Consider the following 16385-nt stretch of genomic DNA (forward strand, 5'->3'; position numbering starts at 1 on the left):
AAAGTAAATAATTATTCAAAGGAAGTGCCTATCCAAATTATATAATTTAGGCAGTCACTTGTGTAGTTCCTGAATGTGTCTGTGTTTCTTGATGAATTAGATGAGTGAGTGTTTCATTGATTTATTCCTAAAGACATACACTAAGTAGTCATTCATTTCGTTCCTAAGTGTTTGTGAACAAATCATTTGTGTAAATGATTCAGTGACTCACTCATAAAGAACAGTCAATTATTCGTTTGTCAATATATTTAGTTCATGAATAAGAAACTTGTGTTTTTGAGTGAATTGCATGAATAAATGACTTAATGATTCACTGATGAACACCGTTACTTGTCACCACCTACTGGCATAACAATGTAACCATTAGAACAGCGGACCAATCATATTCAAGGACTGGACCTAAAGGTTGAATACTTGACAAGTTGCGATGCCTAAATTCACTTAGCATTTAGATTATTTTATTTTTAAATAAAATTCTTCTTGATCAGAAGGAGCTGCAAAATGGACCAGACATTAAGTTTGGCTTTGTAAGACTATGTATAGAGTATCTCAGATGTCCTCCGGCATTAGTGTGTGTGTGGTTCGAAACGAAACCCAACACCAGTTCTGCTCTGTCCTCAGTGCTGTTGACCCCTCAGTCCTGCAGTATGACCTCCATGATTCCTGCTGCGCTCACCCCCCCAGGGCCTCTTCAGCACAGCAGATGGCTAAAGCACCAGCCATCCACGGTTATTAAGACCAACAGTGTCCCTGCGGCTCTGAGGACAATCAACACCTCTCTCTCTTCTCTTCACAACTTTCTCTTCACCTTAGACAATCTGCTTTGACTCCAGCACTCCGTGTCCGCTGGCGCAGGTGGTAAGAGGTGTTAGCAGCCATTTTCAGAGTGCCGCTTCGACTAAAACGCATCTCACACTTGCTATCCGAGAGCAGTCAGCCCACGTTCGTCTTCCTCTCTCGGGTTACCAGGTTTCCTCCTCGCCACACAGCACTAAATCCATTAAAATGCGAAATCAATGAGACATTAAGTGATCTTTGCATAAAAGCAGATTGTGCTGGCGGCGGTTAGATGTATTTAAAGTAGAGCACATCAGAGAGAAAGTTCCAGAAGACCATAATTTGCTCGCATAAGATGAGGCAGAGAGAAAGCGGCAGCAGTTAAAGTTCACGCGCTGTCAGACTCCATTTGAAAACATTGACTCTCTCTCTCTCTCCCTCATCTGGGGATTTTTAAATTGTGCTTAATGCTAAATAGCCCCCCCAAGAACATTTACAGAAACACACATAAGTTGGCCGGTGTGCTCATTAAGATACGAAAAAGCTGACATCGGTTAATGCACATCAGAGTGACGCTCAAAAACACACACTCGACACGACTAATAGCAAGAGTTTAGTGTAAGTATAGTCAGATGGCAGAGAGAAATCTAATAAACACTGCTATGGAGGTATGGAGTTCCATTACACACGGGACGATCTGTCTTATATTACACTGCATGGGGAGAAATCATTAGCATCCTGTTGGAAACATGTGGTGGGCCGTGTCCTCTGTCCTGTAATGTGAGCTACTTAAACCAAAATGACCGCAGTAATAGATGAAGTTATAGTTCATGTAAATAATAAATATAATAGGTTTTTTTATGTTTAAAACAGTTTTTTTGTGCACAAAATGCATCAGACGATCCAAATCTGAGACTAGCGTCTGCATGTTTGATACCAGAGAGGCTTGTCTTGTTTCGTCCGTAGCAGGAAGAGTTTGCATCATCATTAAGTAAAACGGAGACATCAGCCTCAATTCTTTTCCAGATTCTCTCACATCTGTCTGAGCGAATGAAGCTCTGGGAGCCGCCACACCAGGGTGATGAGCATATGTTTCTTCTCTAAAGTGTTGGCTCTTCAGGGTGTGCTGAGACTTGGACGACACTCTGCGGTGTGTGTGTGTGTGTGCGTGCATGATCATGTGCGATAGCGAGTGGGTGTTTTGTTAACACAGAGGTCAGACTGTCCCAGAGCCAGAGACTCAGTTATCACAGCACTGCCCCCTTCAGACTCCTAATGGAATCGCAGGATGCCATGATTTAGCAGCACCTGGGTGTTGTGGTCACACTGTGACGTAAGAGTTCTCTAGAGAGCACAGGTGTATGTGTTTCTCTCCGTCTGAAATCTGCAGTGACAAATGGCTCCTGATGGCTGATTTGTCGGCGGTCTTTTCTTCTTCGTTTTCAAGATCACCCTTCAGGCAACAAACACACATACACACTTCTGCTCTCAATATTAGCAAACTGACAAAAGCTGCTTCTACAAGATCAGAGAAAGAACAGAGAGATAGATGTTCAGACCAAAAGCAATTTGGAGATTTGAAGTGACATGAGCGAAAGTTCAACTTTATGCAAATGAGCAATGACATGTGTGATCCATTTCCTTTAAAGCTGCATACTGCAGTGCAACCAACAGCACGACTTCAGGCGATTCTACGATTGGCTAATCTCTTTGCACATGAAATGGACAATAAATGATCATCAAACACCATATTACAGTCCTATGTTATGAGTGTGTCCTCTGTTTGTGAGCAGTGTGTGTTTGTGTCATGTGGTCTGTTATCTCCTTATATCACTGGAGCATCCACATGCTTCTACAGTCTGCTGTGCTTGACCTTTGACCTCACGCTTTTATTCTGACGCCCAGCTGACCGCTGGAGGAGAGAATAGCCCTGGGTAGATCTTTCATCTTTTAAAAGGTGGAGATAAGAATTAGGGTCAAGACAAAATACAGCACTGCCTTTGATAAATGACTCCAGTAGTTTTCTTGTGTGGAAGGCAAGAGATTTTCAGTTGTTTCCTTCTGTATGTGCAGGACATACAAAACAGCTGTGTTTCTCAGGAACTAAAAACATTTTATTGCTCAGAGCATTTGATGTAGTGCTCAGTTACGTTTCATTTCATGATTTTTAGGAAAAACATTGAAACTATTTTGAAATAGCCTATATATTTATGTATCTAAAGCAATTGGATTTAAAAAAAAAAAAAAGTCTTTATTATTCAACTTTTATCATTTTTATTTACAGTCATTTGTGTTTTTCTCCCCTCCTGATCAGTCAGATTAGAAATAGCATGTTTCATAACTCGTAACAGTGGTGTAGGTGTGAGTGTACAGTATGAAGAAAGCACATGACTCATTAAAGGTCTGCCTGATCTGTGCTAGACTACACAAATGCACAAAGACCAGCCATTAGCAGCATCTGAACACACTTTATGCAGTCTCAATCAATCCTCCGCTTTTCTGCAAGTCTTTGTAGCACACAGCTCTTGTGAAATGATCAGAATGGTGTTTGTGTGTGCTATGCGACTGAAAGAGCATCCTGTCTTTATAAACAAACAGTGAGTAAAGTGTTTATCTTCCTCTCTGGTTGTTTTCCTTTGTGTTCTCACCGTTGGCCTCCTCTTAACACCCAGGAATAGAAATAATTTCCCTTCGTGAGTGGCAGATTCTTGTGAAAGCGTTTCTCTTTCTCTCATTATAATAAAAGCACAGCCAAATCCTTGTTAAGCCTGGATGAGCTGTAAGGGTTAAACTTCTTATTTCATAAATATGAAAAAAGAAGACAATCCCACGGTCAGAGACGGATTCAGGGATCTCCGGCCCTGCATTTACATTAAAATGGGAGCTTGTTATACGGTGAAATTTCAATGAAGGCATCGCAGAACGCATTTAATGAAATTCAGATGTGGCTCTATGAATCTCATTAACAGTCTTTGTGCTTTTCTGCTGTCCGATTTCCCCCTCGTCTGCCCGGTGGTGAGAGAGATTTCATCAGCGCCCGGCTTTCAGAAAGACAATGTCCGTTCAGATCTGAACTCCCCACGCTCTCCTCTGACGGAGGCCGAAATCTGTCGGAGTTTGAGTTCAAAAGGCACACGACTGACTCTTCCTCTGTTTCTGTCTCTCTTTCCACAGGCTTCGGCTTCGTAACGTTTGAGAATGAAGACATTGTAGAGAAAGTCTGTGAAATTCATTTTCACGAAATCAATAATAAAATGGTAAGTGCTTTGCCTGTTTTCAATTTCTGAAGGTGATTGAGGGATTAATATTTTATTTCCCATTTAGCAGAATCCTAACAGCATGCTGTTGTAAGCGCTGTGACTGTGTGTGAACAGTGTAAAGTGTTGGGCAGTGGCCAGAAAGCGTGAAATTGTGTGTGTGCATGTGTGTGTGAAAACATTTTAATCAGTCAACAAGAGTCAGAAACTTTCCCCTCTCCTTCATTTATAAATGCTTGCATCATGACTGATGAGGCTAAAAAGAGAGAGAGAGAGGTAACTGGCACATGTTGAGTTCATTAAATCAGGATTATCACCTCACAGGCCGACCAGTATTGGGCAGAACCAGCAGATGGGCCACCAGTGTTGGCTTTCAGCTTGCAAATAAATGTTTTTCCTTGAAATTAGATGGAAAATACCTAGTCTCGCCCTCATACGGGCCACCCGTAGACTCGATATGCAACATCTGATGTGCGTTGCATAGTCACTCGATTTGTAAGGTTTGTCAGGTTCAAATTTGAAAGAGATTGTATAAGTATAAATATTGTATAATATATAAATATAATATGAGTTTTACTTTTACCCACCTTAAATATCGCATAAAATGTCTAGATGGCCATAATATTGCAGATAATCCTGGCTATGTCAAGCTATTTGAGAACTTTTGTAAACAATTTAATGATTTATTATTAATAATACATTATTATTATATAAATTATCTATTATTAAACTCAAAATGAAATATTAATAAATGAAACTCTAAAATAAATGAAACTATAAATATTAAATAATAAACTCAGACATTTATAAAAGTAAGCTATAAAGATCTTAAATCAGTGCTGTTTGTCCAGAAAATGTGTATCAGTTTCCACAAATATATAAAAAAGCAGCACAACTGCCTTTTCAACATTGATAATAATAAATATTTCTTGAGCAGCAAATCAGCACTTTAGAATGATTTCTGAAGGATCATATGACACTGAAGACTGGAGTAATGACTGTTAAACGTATCTTTGGAATAAGTTTCATAGTACATCACAGTATTACTGTTTTTACTATATTTTTGATCAAATAAATGCTGAGCATAAGCATGAAAGAAATCTTACTGACCCAAATGTTTGAAAAGCAGTGCGTAATTAAATGTAATTTAAATAGTCATTTTTTTTATTTTGAAGAATGGTTTATACAAATATATGCCTGACTGAGCAGAAGCATGAGTTGATGAGAGGATGTTTTGCATCTAGAGAAACGGCCCCTGGCTCTGTGCTGCCCCTGCTGGGCTCTCTTCTGTGGTTGACAGGAGTGGTGTGGTGGAAAGGATCGGTTTGGCTGGGGTCTCCTCGGAGGATCTCTCTCACACTGATACTCATCCCTGCACGCTGTCCATGCGTATACCCTGGGCTTATGGGACAGCTGTGGGGTAGCACAGAATATCAAACCCCTCAAGATCTTCTTCTGTCACAGACAGGTTGTTCCTGAGCCCAGAGACAGATCCGTGAGCGCAGAGCCATGCGATCGATTTATCTCTGATTATGTGGTTCTATTGTTCAGAGGGCAGCACGACCTTTCATTTCTGTCCTGATTGTCTCTCCTGCAGTCCGTTCACTGTGACTGTATAAGAACGGCATGGACACCGTTAATATAAGGTAAATAAGTCTAATGGTAGAATAGGCTGTTTGTTTATGGGAAATGACGAGGCCTGATTGCTTTCTTGCTTTGCACTTATGCTGACCAGTGGAGCTACACATGAGATTGAGGCTGTTTTCACACTTGATTTGATTTTTTGGTCTGAACCAGAGTACACTGCCATAGGTGAACGATATGATCAAGATCTTATATTACACTAGGAGTCATTTCAAAACTAGAAAAAAAAAAAAAAAATCAGTCATTTCTATAATCACACACACAGACTAGATGTGACGTTATAAAATGGCAATGCTATTGTTTGTCAATGTTAATTAGGTTATAAACAAATCAGTTGCTTTTTGCTTTATACTGTTTGTAGGGATGAGATTTTTTTAAATTTATTGATTGTCACAAATTATTATCATCATCATTAAGTGATTATTTTTTTATTATTTATTGGAAAACTAGCACCACAGTCCCTCAAGCTTCCTGTTCAGACTTTACTTTCCAATAACTAGATGTTATTTACAGCCTGTCGAAGAGAACGAGAGATGTGAATTTCTCCCTGACCCAGAGAAACCTTGTGTCGCACGCCATGTGATGGTGAACCGGTTTGCCTGGCTGAACATCTCACCGGGTGTCCATCTACCACACACAGACAGAGAGATCTCAGAGAGAGAGAAGAAGGGGTGAACGAGAGGAGGTTTCTCCATCAATTAACCGGCTTTTTAAGTCTGATTAGTCCTGCTGTCTCTCTTCAGGGCATGAGGGGTTTCATCTCTTGTTCCTGCAGTCCATAACTTTCTGACATGCCAGCCAACAGCAGCCAAATTATTCTTGTTTTGTTCACAACTATAACTATAGCCATAACTATAAAGATACTATACTATATTAGCATCCACACCATCACATGATAAACGCTGTTGATTATAAGTGTGCGCCGAGTTAATTGCGCAAGCTCTTTAAAGCAGTACTCATTCTGATTGGCTGTCAATGTTTTAATAGTTAATCAGCTGGAAAAAAAATTGTTCTGAAAGGGATTCCAATGATATCCGTATACTCATAAAATTAGAGTGAATATTAAAACTTAGTTATGTGCGAGTGGGCCATTGGGGTCAGGTAAGTCTGAAATCTGATTTTGCAATAATAGACCACCATGCATTAAAGTGGTAAACTTACTAAAAAAGGTACTCTTTGGTTTCAGTGGATCAGAGGAACCAGTAGTGCCTGTAAATGGACTCACACTGGTTTAAGGGAAGTGCTTATAGATTTTATTATCCAATGTGTAGTTTTTTATCATTTTTATAGTGGAAAATGAGGCGTGAGTTTTATCTGACTTGTCTATTTTGTTCAGGCAGCTGCTGACCAATTATAGCACAGAGAGGAGCAGATTTCAGTTCTTTGAGGACAAATGCTTTCTTTTTCCTCACTCTGTTCTTTTCCCAAATGGATTTTGAAATGTTCTGTATGAATTGTGATTCTGTGATTCTGAGGCATTGTTTGTCTGATTCTTGATTTTTGACAGGTGGATTTTTTGTTTTGTTTTTGTAGTGATAATATTCATCCAAAAGCAGAAATTCAACAGTTTTAGAGGGCCAAAATCATTGACTGAAATAGTGAAATTGAATTAGTGCTTCTCTAGTGGTGCGGTTTGAGCTACAAGTAGAAAATATACACCTTCGGTGCTTCACACTCAACTACAGCCACCATTTCAAAGTTTATAATTCAGCAACAAAGTGGAGTAGAAAATTTTAAATTATAAAATTTAAAAGTTGATATAAAACTGCTTTATGTGAAATTTAAATGTTTGTACACCGTTTTTATTTGAGTGTTGATTGTAAAATAAATTTAATTAATTGAAAATGTATTAATTTAGGGTAAACGTACCTATTAAGCTCACCAAAATCTACATTGAGACATTTTTAGGGCACAAGATATTGGTTTACCCCTGTTCCCATTAAGCTCACATCAAAATTGTTTATTTTAAGGAACATTTTTAAAGAATAATTGTAAAAATATATATTTTTTGAAGGTACAAAGTCAATCACAAAAAAAAACAGAACACTAAAATCAAGCAACAAGGCATTCAGTCGATCAGTTCTATATTCATAGTGAAGTGTCATTTAAGCACATATCAACATCTATAATAGTCCACTTTCAGCTAAGTAACACATTCAAAAATCAAATAAAACAAACCAATAAAACATTTCATTCATGGGGATGAACATAGAAACTAGCTTCATTATGAAACCTCTTTTAAAATGGTTGTTAACTTACCTAAAAGCTCTTAAGACTGGAATACACTACATGATTTCTGTCCCGATTTTCCACAGATTTACAGTCTGGAGAAACTGATGCTAGTTACCAAAGATCAGAGCCAGTCTGCAGATTTGAGTCGACTGATTCCATAGAAAATCGATTAACTTAAAGTGACAACCATCAGTTAATATTTAAAGTCTGTTTATGAAGTATTTACATAGATGTTCAATGTGGAAGAGCTTAAAGAGAGCACACTGAGCTTAATTAGAGCAGCAACAATTTTTTATAAATTTCATGTAATATTTATTAAAATGACAGGATTTTTGATAAATAAAAAGTCTAGGTCATGTATTAAGTTCACACATATTTTAATATGAACTATTATTAACAATATCTATGAAATTCTACTTTTTCTTATTAATGTCACACTGAAGCTGTGTGATTTTCATAGTAGTGTACCCTTTAAGCTTACTTTGCTGTAATTTTTAAAGATTTCATTTTATTGTACTGTAAAACAACAGAACAGTAATAAACTGTCAATTTATAATATTATGGATGTAAAAGTACAAGCCAGTAATATCTGTGAAGTAATATGTTAGCGTAGCACACAATCGTCTACAGCTAGTCAGCTAACCGTTCTGTAGCATCTGCGCTATGTTGCTAAAACTATCTTTTGGATCTAATGTAATTATTTCTCACATCCAAGTTCCAGGTTATAATATGCAAAAGTCTGAACATTAATCTCTCAATTTTACAATAAGTAGTGAAACTTACCCAAAATAAAGGCTTAAACATGTAAAAAACGCACATTTAAGGAGCTACTCTTTTGGTGAAAGTTTTTAGACAGCTTTCACAGTGTGAACACATGGAGACCCATATCTCAGCGTGCAATGATCTGATTGACTTGAAATTACAGGAGGTATATAGTAACAAACACATCAATTGGTTAAGACATCCATTTTTTCTTTTTATAATCTGATCTCAAAAATGGAAGTGTGCTTAATGGATACGTGAGCTTAATCAGTACGTTTACCCTATTAATTTAAAAATATTTTCAGTTTTTGGTTAAAAAAAACCATTCATTTTGGTTCATCACTATTTTTTTATTAGCACCCACACTGAATACATCCCAAATCATGTTGAAAATGAATTGAGATCCTGAACAGTTTGGATGATTATTTTGAATTGCCATCTTTCCTTCCCTCATACACACTTTAAAAAAGCAGTAGTGGATTGATGAGACTTGTGAAATCAGCTCTATGCTAAGTGTGTGTGCAGAGATGGATGTAGTGATGAAACTGCTTACTGATGTCATACTGCCTGTTTGTGCCGGAGATTTTTTATTTATTGTTTTTTCTATTTTAATTTTTTTTTATCACCTATTGGTCTTAGTTTTAGGGTATGAAGTTTGGGCTTATGAAGGATGTCCTTGAGTTGAATTAAGTTTGAGAAATCCTTTTGAGACAGCAGCAGTGTGTCTGTGTGTGAGCAGATAATGGCCCATGATGTTTATCTCCTAGATGATGTCTGGCTAGATGACTGTTTGCCGTTCAGAATTAGACCTGTTGAAATGGACTTGCTGTACAACAGGTTGTCCAAAACACCCGTCTACGAGCACAATAGTACATCTCTCAGCTCTTGAATTAAAAGAGTTCATCTGAAAATGTGCATTCTGTGCTTGATAAATGGATTATTTAAACTGCATGGAAAAGAGCAGCATGAACCTTTAATATCTCCTTTTGTATTCCACAGAAGATAGAAAGTCTATATTGAGCTAATTGTTTGTTAAACATGTCACTCATATGATTAACACCTCCTTCTGTAATAATTATAATACATTTACATGTTATAATATCTCCCACACTGCATCCTCAGGGCTCAGAGTGTGAACCAAATCTTTTTAGATTTCATTAATTTAGAATGAATATTAAATATCCATCACCGGCCAAATCCAGAAATATCTCATGTATTCAGAGCAGCGCTGATGGCACAGTAAGTTGAACTTCAGCAGAACCGTGTGTGTGTGTGTCTCCAGCTGTGCCGAGCAGCATCTGCGTGAGTCTCGGTGGGAGATAATCTGCCGTGTGTGTGTGTGTGTTGCGAAGGGCCGAGCAGCACAGACACACTCACACACAGATGCACGGGCCCTGGGCAGGCAGACGAGTCGATCAACGCAGAGGACAGATTCAGCCAAGTGCAAATGCATCGTGTTCTTACCATAGAGGCGCTGTCAGCACACACACACTCACACTCCTGTAAGCATGCAGATGTGCTTGGTAAATAGGATCCTCTGCCTGCTAGGCCTGTCAGGAGGAAAGTCTTTCCTCGTCTGACCCGGTTATGCTCATATCACCAGAGAGAGCGAACGTCTGTGTGTTTGTTTGGGTTTGATGTTTTCTGCTTGTGTGTTTGTTTATTTCTCCCCTTTGCTAGAGACATGTTGTCTTCTCTCTTGTAGCTCTCTGGAGGAATATTCCTCTGTCTCTCAGGCAGGGACTGCTGTCTGCTGTCCGCTCATGTGCTCAGTTCCAGAGGTTAAAATGTCAATCAGAGAACGGGAACGTGAGGATAAGGGGAGGGGTGCGGAGGAGATCACAGGGTGGAATCAGAAAAACAGAGAGACTTTGTTTATTTTTGCATTAGTTTAGTTGTCTAAAAAATGCTTTGGATACACAAATGTATCGCTGTTTGTTATGCCAATAATGTGCACAAAACTCAAACTGACAGAGCTTGAGAGATGACTCGAGCTCTGTTCAAATATTTAACATTTTTGGGCATCATATTCACGGCCCAGTGACTCCTCCAAACAATGGCTGGGCGAAGTTCAGGATACCTGTCAAGAACATGAACAAGAAAAGCCATATTTCATCCAAAAACCAAACGATAAAATGCTGTATTTTATTTAGCATATACAAAATGAGGCTATATTATTTATATTATATATATTATCATAAATATACACTGTACACAAACATATATTATGTAAACAGAAGATTTTGGGTGCTCTTAATCATGATTAATCATTTGACAGCACTAGTTATTACAATTTTACAAAATAGCTCTTTTAATATATTTAAAATATAATTTATTCCTTTGATGGCAAAGCTGAATTTTCAGCAGCCATTACTCCAGTCTTCAGTGTCACGTGATCCTTCAGAAATCATTGTAATATGCTGATTTAGTGATCAAGAAACATTATTATTTGTTGAAAATAGTTGTATTGCTTTCTGTACTGCCTTGAATGTAATTTAAAAACTAAAATGAAATGTGTTAACATGTTTTTGTGAGATGGGTAATTATGCTGCCTTGTTTGAAATCTTATGTTGGCCAAGGCAATCATAGAGTGAAGTGTGACAGGCTCAGTGGGGGGAAAAAACACTGATAAAAGAGTTCAATCTACTCAAACTTGGACTCTTAGGTTTCAGCTTTTCTCAAGCTGTTAAAACTATTATGAATTCAATTTGTTAGACATGTTTTTTTATTATTAAAATTTTATCAAACCATTCAAGTGGAATACAGAAAAATGAAAATGGAACACATAGGATTTGGGAAATAAAGTCTAGGGCCCTAGACTTTGCATGGGCTATTTACATTTATCACATTGCAAATTTTGTGAAATGCTAAAACCAACAACAATTTTGTCACATAGCTCTTCTCTTTCTGTCTGCTTCTGTGTCTGTTCACAGGTAGAATGTAAGAAGGCCCAACCAAAGGAGGTGATGTTTCCTCCAGGCACGAGGGGGAGGGCGAGAAGTCTTCCATACACCATGGATGCCTTCATGCTGGGCATGGGCATGTTGAGTGAGTCTCACATGAACACACACACACACACTGATGGAAGATGATGACTTGTGATTGGCTGCTAGACCAGAGACAGAGGTCCGTCTGTGAACGTGTCTGGTTAGTTCAGCTCAGGTGCTGTGGGATCCTTCAGACCTGACAAGCAGCTAAACGTCTGTATTAATGGCTCAAATGAAGAGGAAAATTAGACTAATGTTCAGTGCAGCCATCTGCCTGACCTCTGCCCTCGCTAATGACAGCGCCACTAAATGAGAAGAACTCATCAGCTACAGGAGACAAACCTGCTGCCAAGATCAGTGCTGTTAATCATTCATAACACTTACAGATATATAATAATATTAATATAGATTTTATAATATATAGACTTCAGATAACTTTAATATTAAGACAAAACATTTTCAATTGTAATATTTCATATAAGTTCATTTTATCATATTGTTTTTCATTTTTTGATTTTTCATGTTCTTTATATTTAAACTGAAATAAGGAGATAAACAGATTCATTACACTCAACGTGCGTAATACAGATAATAATATATAGTGATAACTGTGTGTGTGTGTGTGTGTGTGTGTGTGTGTGTGTGTGTGTGTGTAAATATGTGTCACCCATATGGGCAGTTGATGTAGCAATGTGTCCTATGGTGTGATGGAAGATAAACCTCTCTCATGCTATTTGTAACTCTAAGAATGAAGATACATTTTTCTCACGTTATTTGAAGGTTAAGTTTTTTTTTTCTACATTTTTGCTGTCACACCATAGGACACAGTCCAATTTTTATTTGTCAACTACACATATATATATACTGTATATATAGAGATATATATATATATATATATATATATATATATATATATATATATATATATATATCATGTGTATATATATCATGTATATATTAGGGTTGTCAATCAATTAAAATATTTAAATCGTGATTAATCGCATGATTGTCATGAGTTAACTCGTGATTAATCGCAACAATCGCACATTTTTATTTGTTCTAAATGTACCTTAAATTAATACTTTTCAAGTTTTTAATACTCTAATCAACATGGGCATGGACAAATATGGATGCTTTATGCAAATGCATATATGTTCAACAGTTAGTATTTAAAATATTAAATTACATAATATAATTTAATTTTACCATATTGTGTGTGTATTTATTTTTAATATGTAAACTGAAATAAGGGGATAAACACATTCCTTATCTTATACTCAACTTTTATCAAGGCGTGAACTTTCTAGAAGTTCTCATGGATTACTGCTGTGGAGGAGGGTGAAGAGAGGAGGAGTGGGAGAGAGGGAGAGCACGAGAGCATGAAGCACTCATGTGAAAATATTAACTCTAGTCTTATCTAAATGAAACTGGAGTGAACAGGACGACCAGACAGAACTTAGTACAATTTGCATATGCAAAAAATCCTGCAGATCAGGGCTCGTTATTTAAGGAACTGTAAGTTTCTTATACGCCAAATCTCATTAAAGCTGCATTCACGCTTTTGTTTACTGCAGCTAATCGTGTCATTTATCTTTATAGTCGGGTGCTGTGTGTATGTTTGCTGAGATTAATACACATTTGAACTTCTGCCTGCTTCAGCAACCGCAGATGTATAATTGATTTTAAAGTGAATCTGAGCTGTTGAGCCATAAAATAGGTATATTAGCCTGAACATTAATAATGCAAATCAGTGCCTGATATAGCAGCTGCCAGGAGAGGACCCTGCCTTTTTACCCACAATGCACTGATATACGGACAGGTTAGCTCAGCTCAGCTCATCTCCTGCCTTTCATCCTGTTTCATTTTTTCCTCTTCTAGTTTTCATTTTGTCTCCTCTGTTCTTGTCATTTGTCTCATCTAGTCTCTTTTACTCTAGACTCATCTAATTTTTCTCATGTCTTCTCTTATATTCTCATAATTTCTCATCAGTAAGCTATTTTGTTTCTTTCTCATCTCAACTTTTCCTCTTTTCGTGTTTTTTGTTGTTGTTGTTGCTTGTTTTGGTCTTGCCTGATCAATTTTTTTCTTGGCTTGTCTCTTCTCATCTTGTCTCATCTCGTCTTTTCAATTCACGTCTCATCCCTTCTCTTTCGTTCTTTACAATCTGTTTTCTTCTGTTCTCTTCTCAACTTGTTTCATTTCTTCTCTTCTTCTCTCAACTTTGTTCTCATTTTTTTCTCTTTTGTTTTCTTGTCTTATCTCTTAAATAAGTTCTCATTTTGCCTTTTTATTTTTTCCCTTCAGTTCTTCTCACATCTTATCTTTCTCGTCTCATTTCTTCTGCTTTATTTTGTTCTCATCTCTTCATCTTTTTGTTCTCATTTTTCTCTTTTTTTCCATCTTGCCTCAATTAATTTTTTTCTCATTTAATCTCATCTTTTTATTTGGACTTGTCATCTATTCTCTCATCTTGTCTCATATCTTCTTTTCTGTTCTCTTTTCATCTCTCATCTTTTGTAATTTGGTTTCTTCAAATCTTTTCTTGTCTATTTTTGTTTGTCTCATCATACCTCATTTTGTCTCTTCTCAACTGATTTCTTTGCATGATTCTCATCTCAGTTTTCTCTTCTCTTTAAGAATACCACATCTTTTTTTTAGGCACACCACACAACAGACATGCATAGTAAAGCAGGGTGGGAGAGATGTTGTGGTGAGCTCCTGGAGTCGTGTATTTCCTGTGTGTGAGCGCATCCTCCCTGGAAGAAACCTTTTTTTAGCTGTGTATTCTGTGAGAGCTGTCAAAAGTGTTTTCATTGCTGTCAACGGATATTGAGTGACTCGTGACAGGTTTGGGAAATCATAAGTGCACATATGCCAGCTCTGCACGAAGCATGATTTCTGAAATCTGAGTCGTGATTTATTACGGAGCAGTGTTGACTGCTGTTTCACATTCTTGTTTTGGAAAACATGAAATTAATACAGCATGTAAATTTCAAAGAGAAAACGTGAGAAAATAAGGCCCAGAATAACATACATCAGAATCAGTCTCTCCTCTCTCTTTCTCGGCAGAGCAGCATCAGAGAAAAACAGATGGCAGTGAAATTCCCACTTCATTTAAAGTGCTCATGTGCTTGAAAACATACTGTTGTGCTATTCATCCTCCCTTTCAAGTGCTGCTCTTGTGACACTGTTACATATACACAGTCTCATCCAGACATGTCTTATTACTAGTTTCTGAATGACCAAGGTTGAAGTGTTAAGTGTGATTTTTATCCTACCGAGCTGATGTTGTTTCTTTCTATATGTGTGTTTGTAGGTTATCCAAACATTGTGGCAACGTACGGTCGTGGATACACAGGATTTTCTCCTAGCTACAGTTACCAGTTTCCAGGTGAGTCTGTCTGTATATGTCTATCTATCATCTATCTTTCTGTCTGTCTCATTATGAAACTGCAAACTGTCATGTAATTCAGCATCATTTCGGGAGCTTGTTACATGCACACGTGTGAAGAGAGTGTATGACAATGTGAGTGAATGGGGGGTGTGTGTGTTTGTTAGAGGCGTGAAGGTGAGCACATTTCTCTGCAGCTGGTGGCAGATATTAGTGTTGATATGAGTGTCCTGTGGATGGCCACCTGCCTGCTGATATCATGAGCAGAGCTAATGGGTTTTTCTTTAGTGGGTGTGATGGATGTTTTGATGGACGCTGGTTTTTCCCCAACATGTTATAGTGTGCATTTGTAGTTTCAGTGTAGTTTTTGTTCTGTTTCAAACATTTTTTCTCTGTTTTAGTTAAAGAAAAATATAATTAGCTGTTTCTATCTGTTTTTGTAACAACACGCATTAAAATATTACTGAGAGGTGTATGTGGAGGGATGTATGAGTTTTCTCTTTCTCACAGAGCTTAGCAGTTCTTCAAACATTTAGATTCAGAATAGTCATAAGTTATATTTGACAGGGTTGACTCATAAAAAGATACAAATACACACAAGAACACACAAACTGACAGTCCCATTCACATAAACACACACGTTCTCTATGTGCTCTGATCTGTGGTGAGCCTCAAACTCTTGCACATTTACTCATCTTTATGTGACGGCACCTGACACCGATATACCATAATATCAAACTACAACAAAATCTGTTTCTTGCTGTTTCTTTAGTACTGAAACTAGAAATGAACCCTGAAACAGGACAGCAGTGGAAAATGCGTGCACACACACACATATATACACACACACACAACTTAAAGCCAGTAATTCTCTCTCACACAAGTCTGAATCCGGGTTAGATCATGAATGAGCCACTGACAAACCCAGTGATCTCTCCGTCTCGGCTGTCATTATGGAAATCAGCCATCTGTAAGGAGTCTTTGGGAGAGCCATTGTGCCCCTATTCTTTTTTTGATGCTGTCTTTGAATCACCTCGACTGTGCGTTGTATTTTGAATCTAGGGTTTGTGTTCCTTGCTTTCCCATACTTACAGATGTAATGCGCATCTTTTGGCTATATTTGTTGTTGTTTTGCAGTAGTTTTAAAATGCTTCCTGATTTTGCATGGCATGTAAAAAGAAAGAGAATGAAGTAAAGATATAGTGTAGTACTTTACCACCAAAATGAAATTCATACACTCTGTGTATGTGTGTGTGTGTGTGTGTGTGTATATCAGTGTTAATTTTGGCAGGCATTTTTGATTTAGTCTTAGTCTTTATCTTGAGACGAAAATGC

General features: G+C 37.5%; 1 protein-coding gene across 3 annotated transcripts in view; it reads left to right on the top strand.

Annotated features, from left to right (window-relative positions):
- The window catches only part of msi2a (musashi RNA-binding protein 2a), a 175502-nt gene that overhangs the window by 134720 nt on the left and 24397 nt on the right, over positions 1-16385 (top strand). For all 3 annotated transcript variants that reach the window (XM_079408165.1, XM_079408166.1, XM_079408164.1), the window contains exons 8-10: positions 3952-4034; positions 11606-11720; positions 14976-15050. In XM_079408165.1, the coding sequence (XP_079264291.1) occupies positions 3952-4034; positions 11606-11720; positions 14976-15050 (273 nt within the window). The remainder of the gene's footprint in view (positions 1-3951; positions 4035-11605; positions 11721-14975; positions 15051-16385) is intronic.

This window comes from Barbus barbus (assembly GCF_936440315.1).
Source record: "Barbus barbus genome assembly, chromosome: 45".
NCBI classification, from domain to species: Eukaryota; Metazoa; Chordata; class Actinopteri; order Cypriniformes; family Cyprinidae; genus Barbus; species Barbus barbus.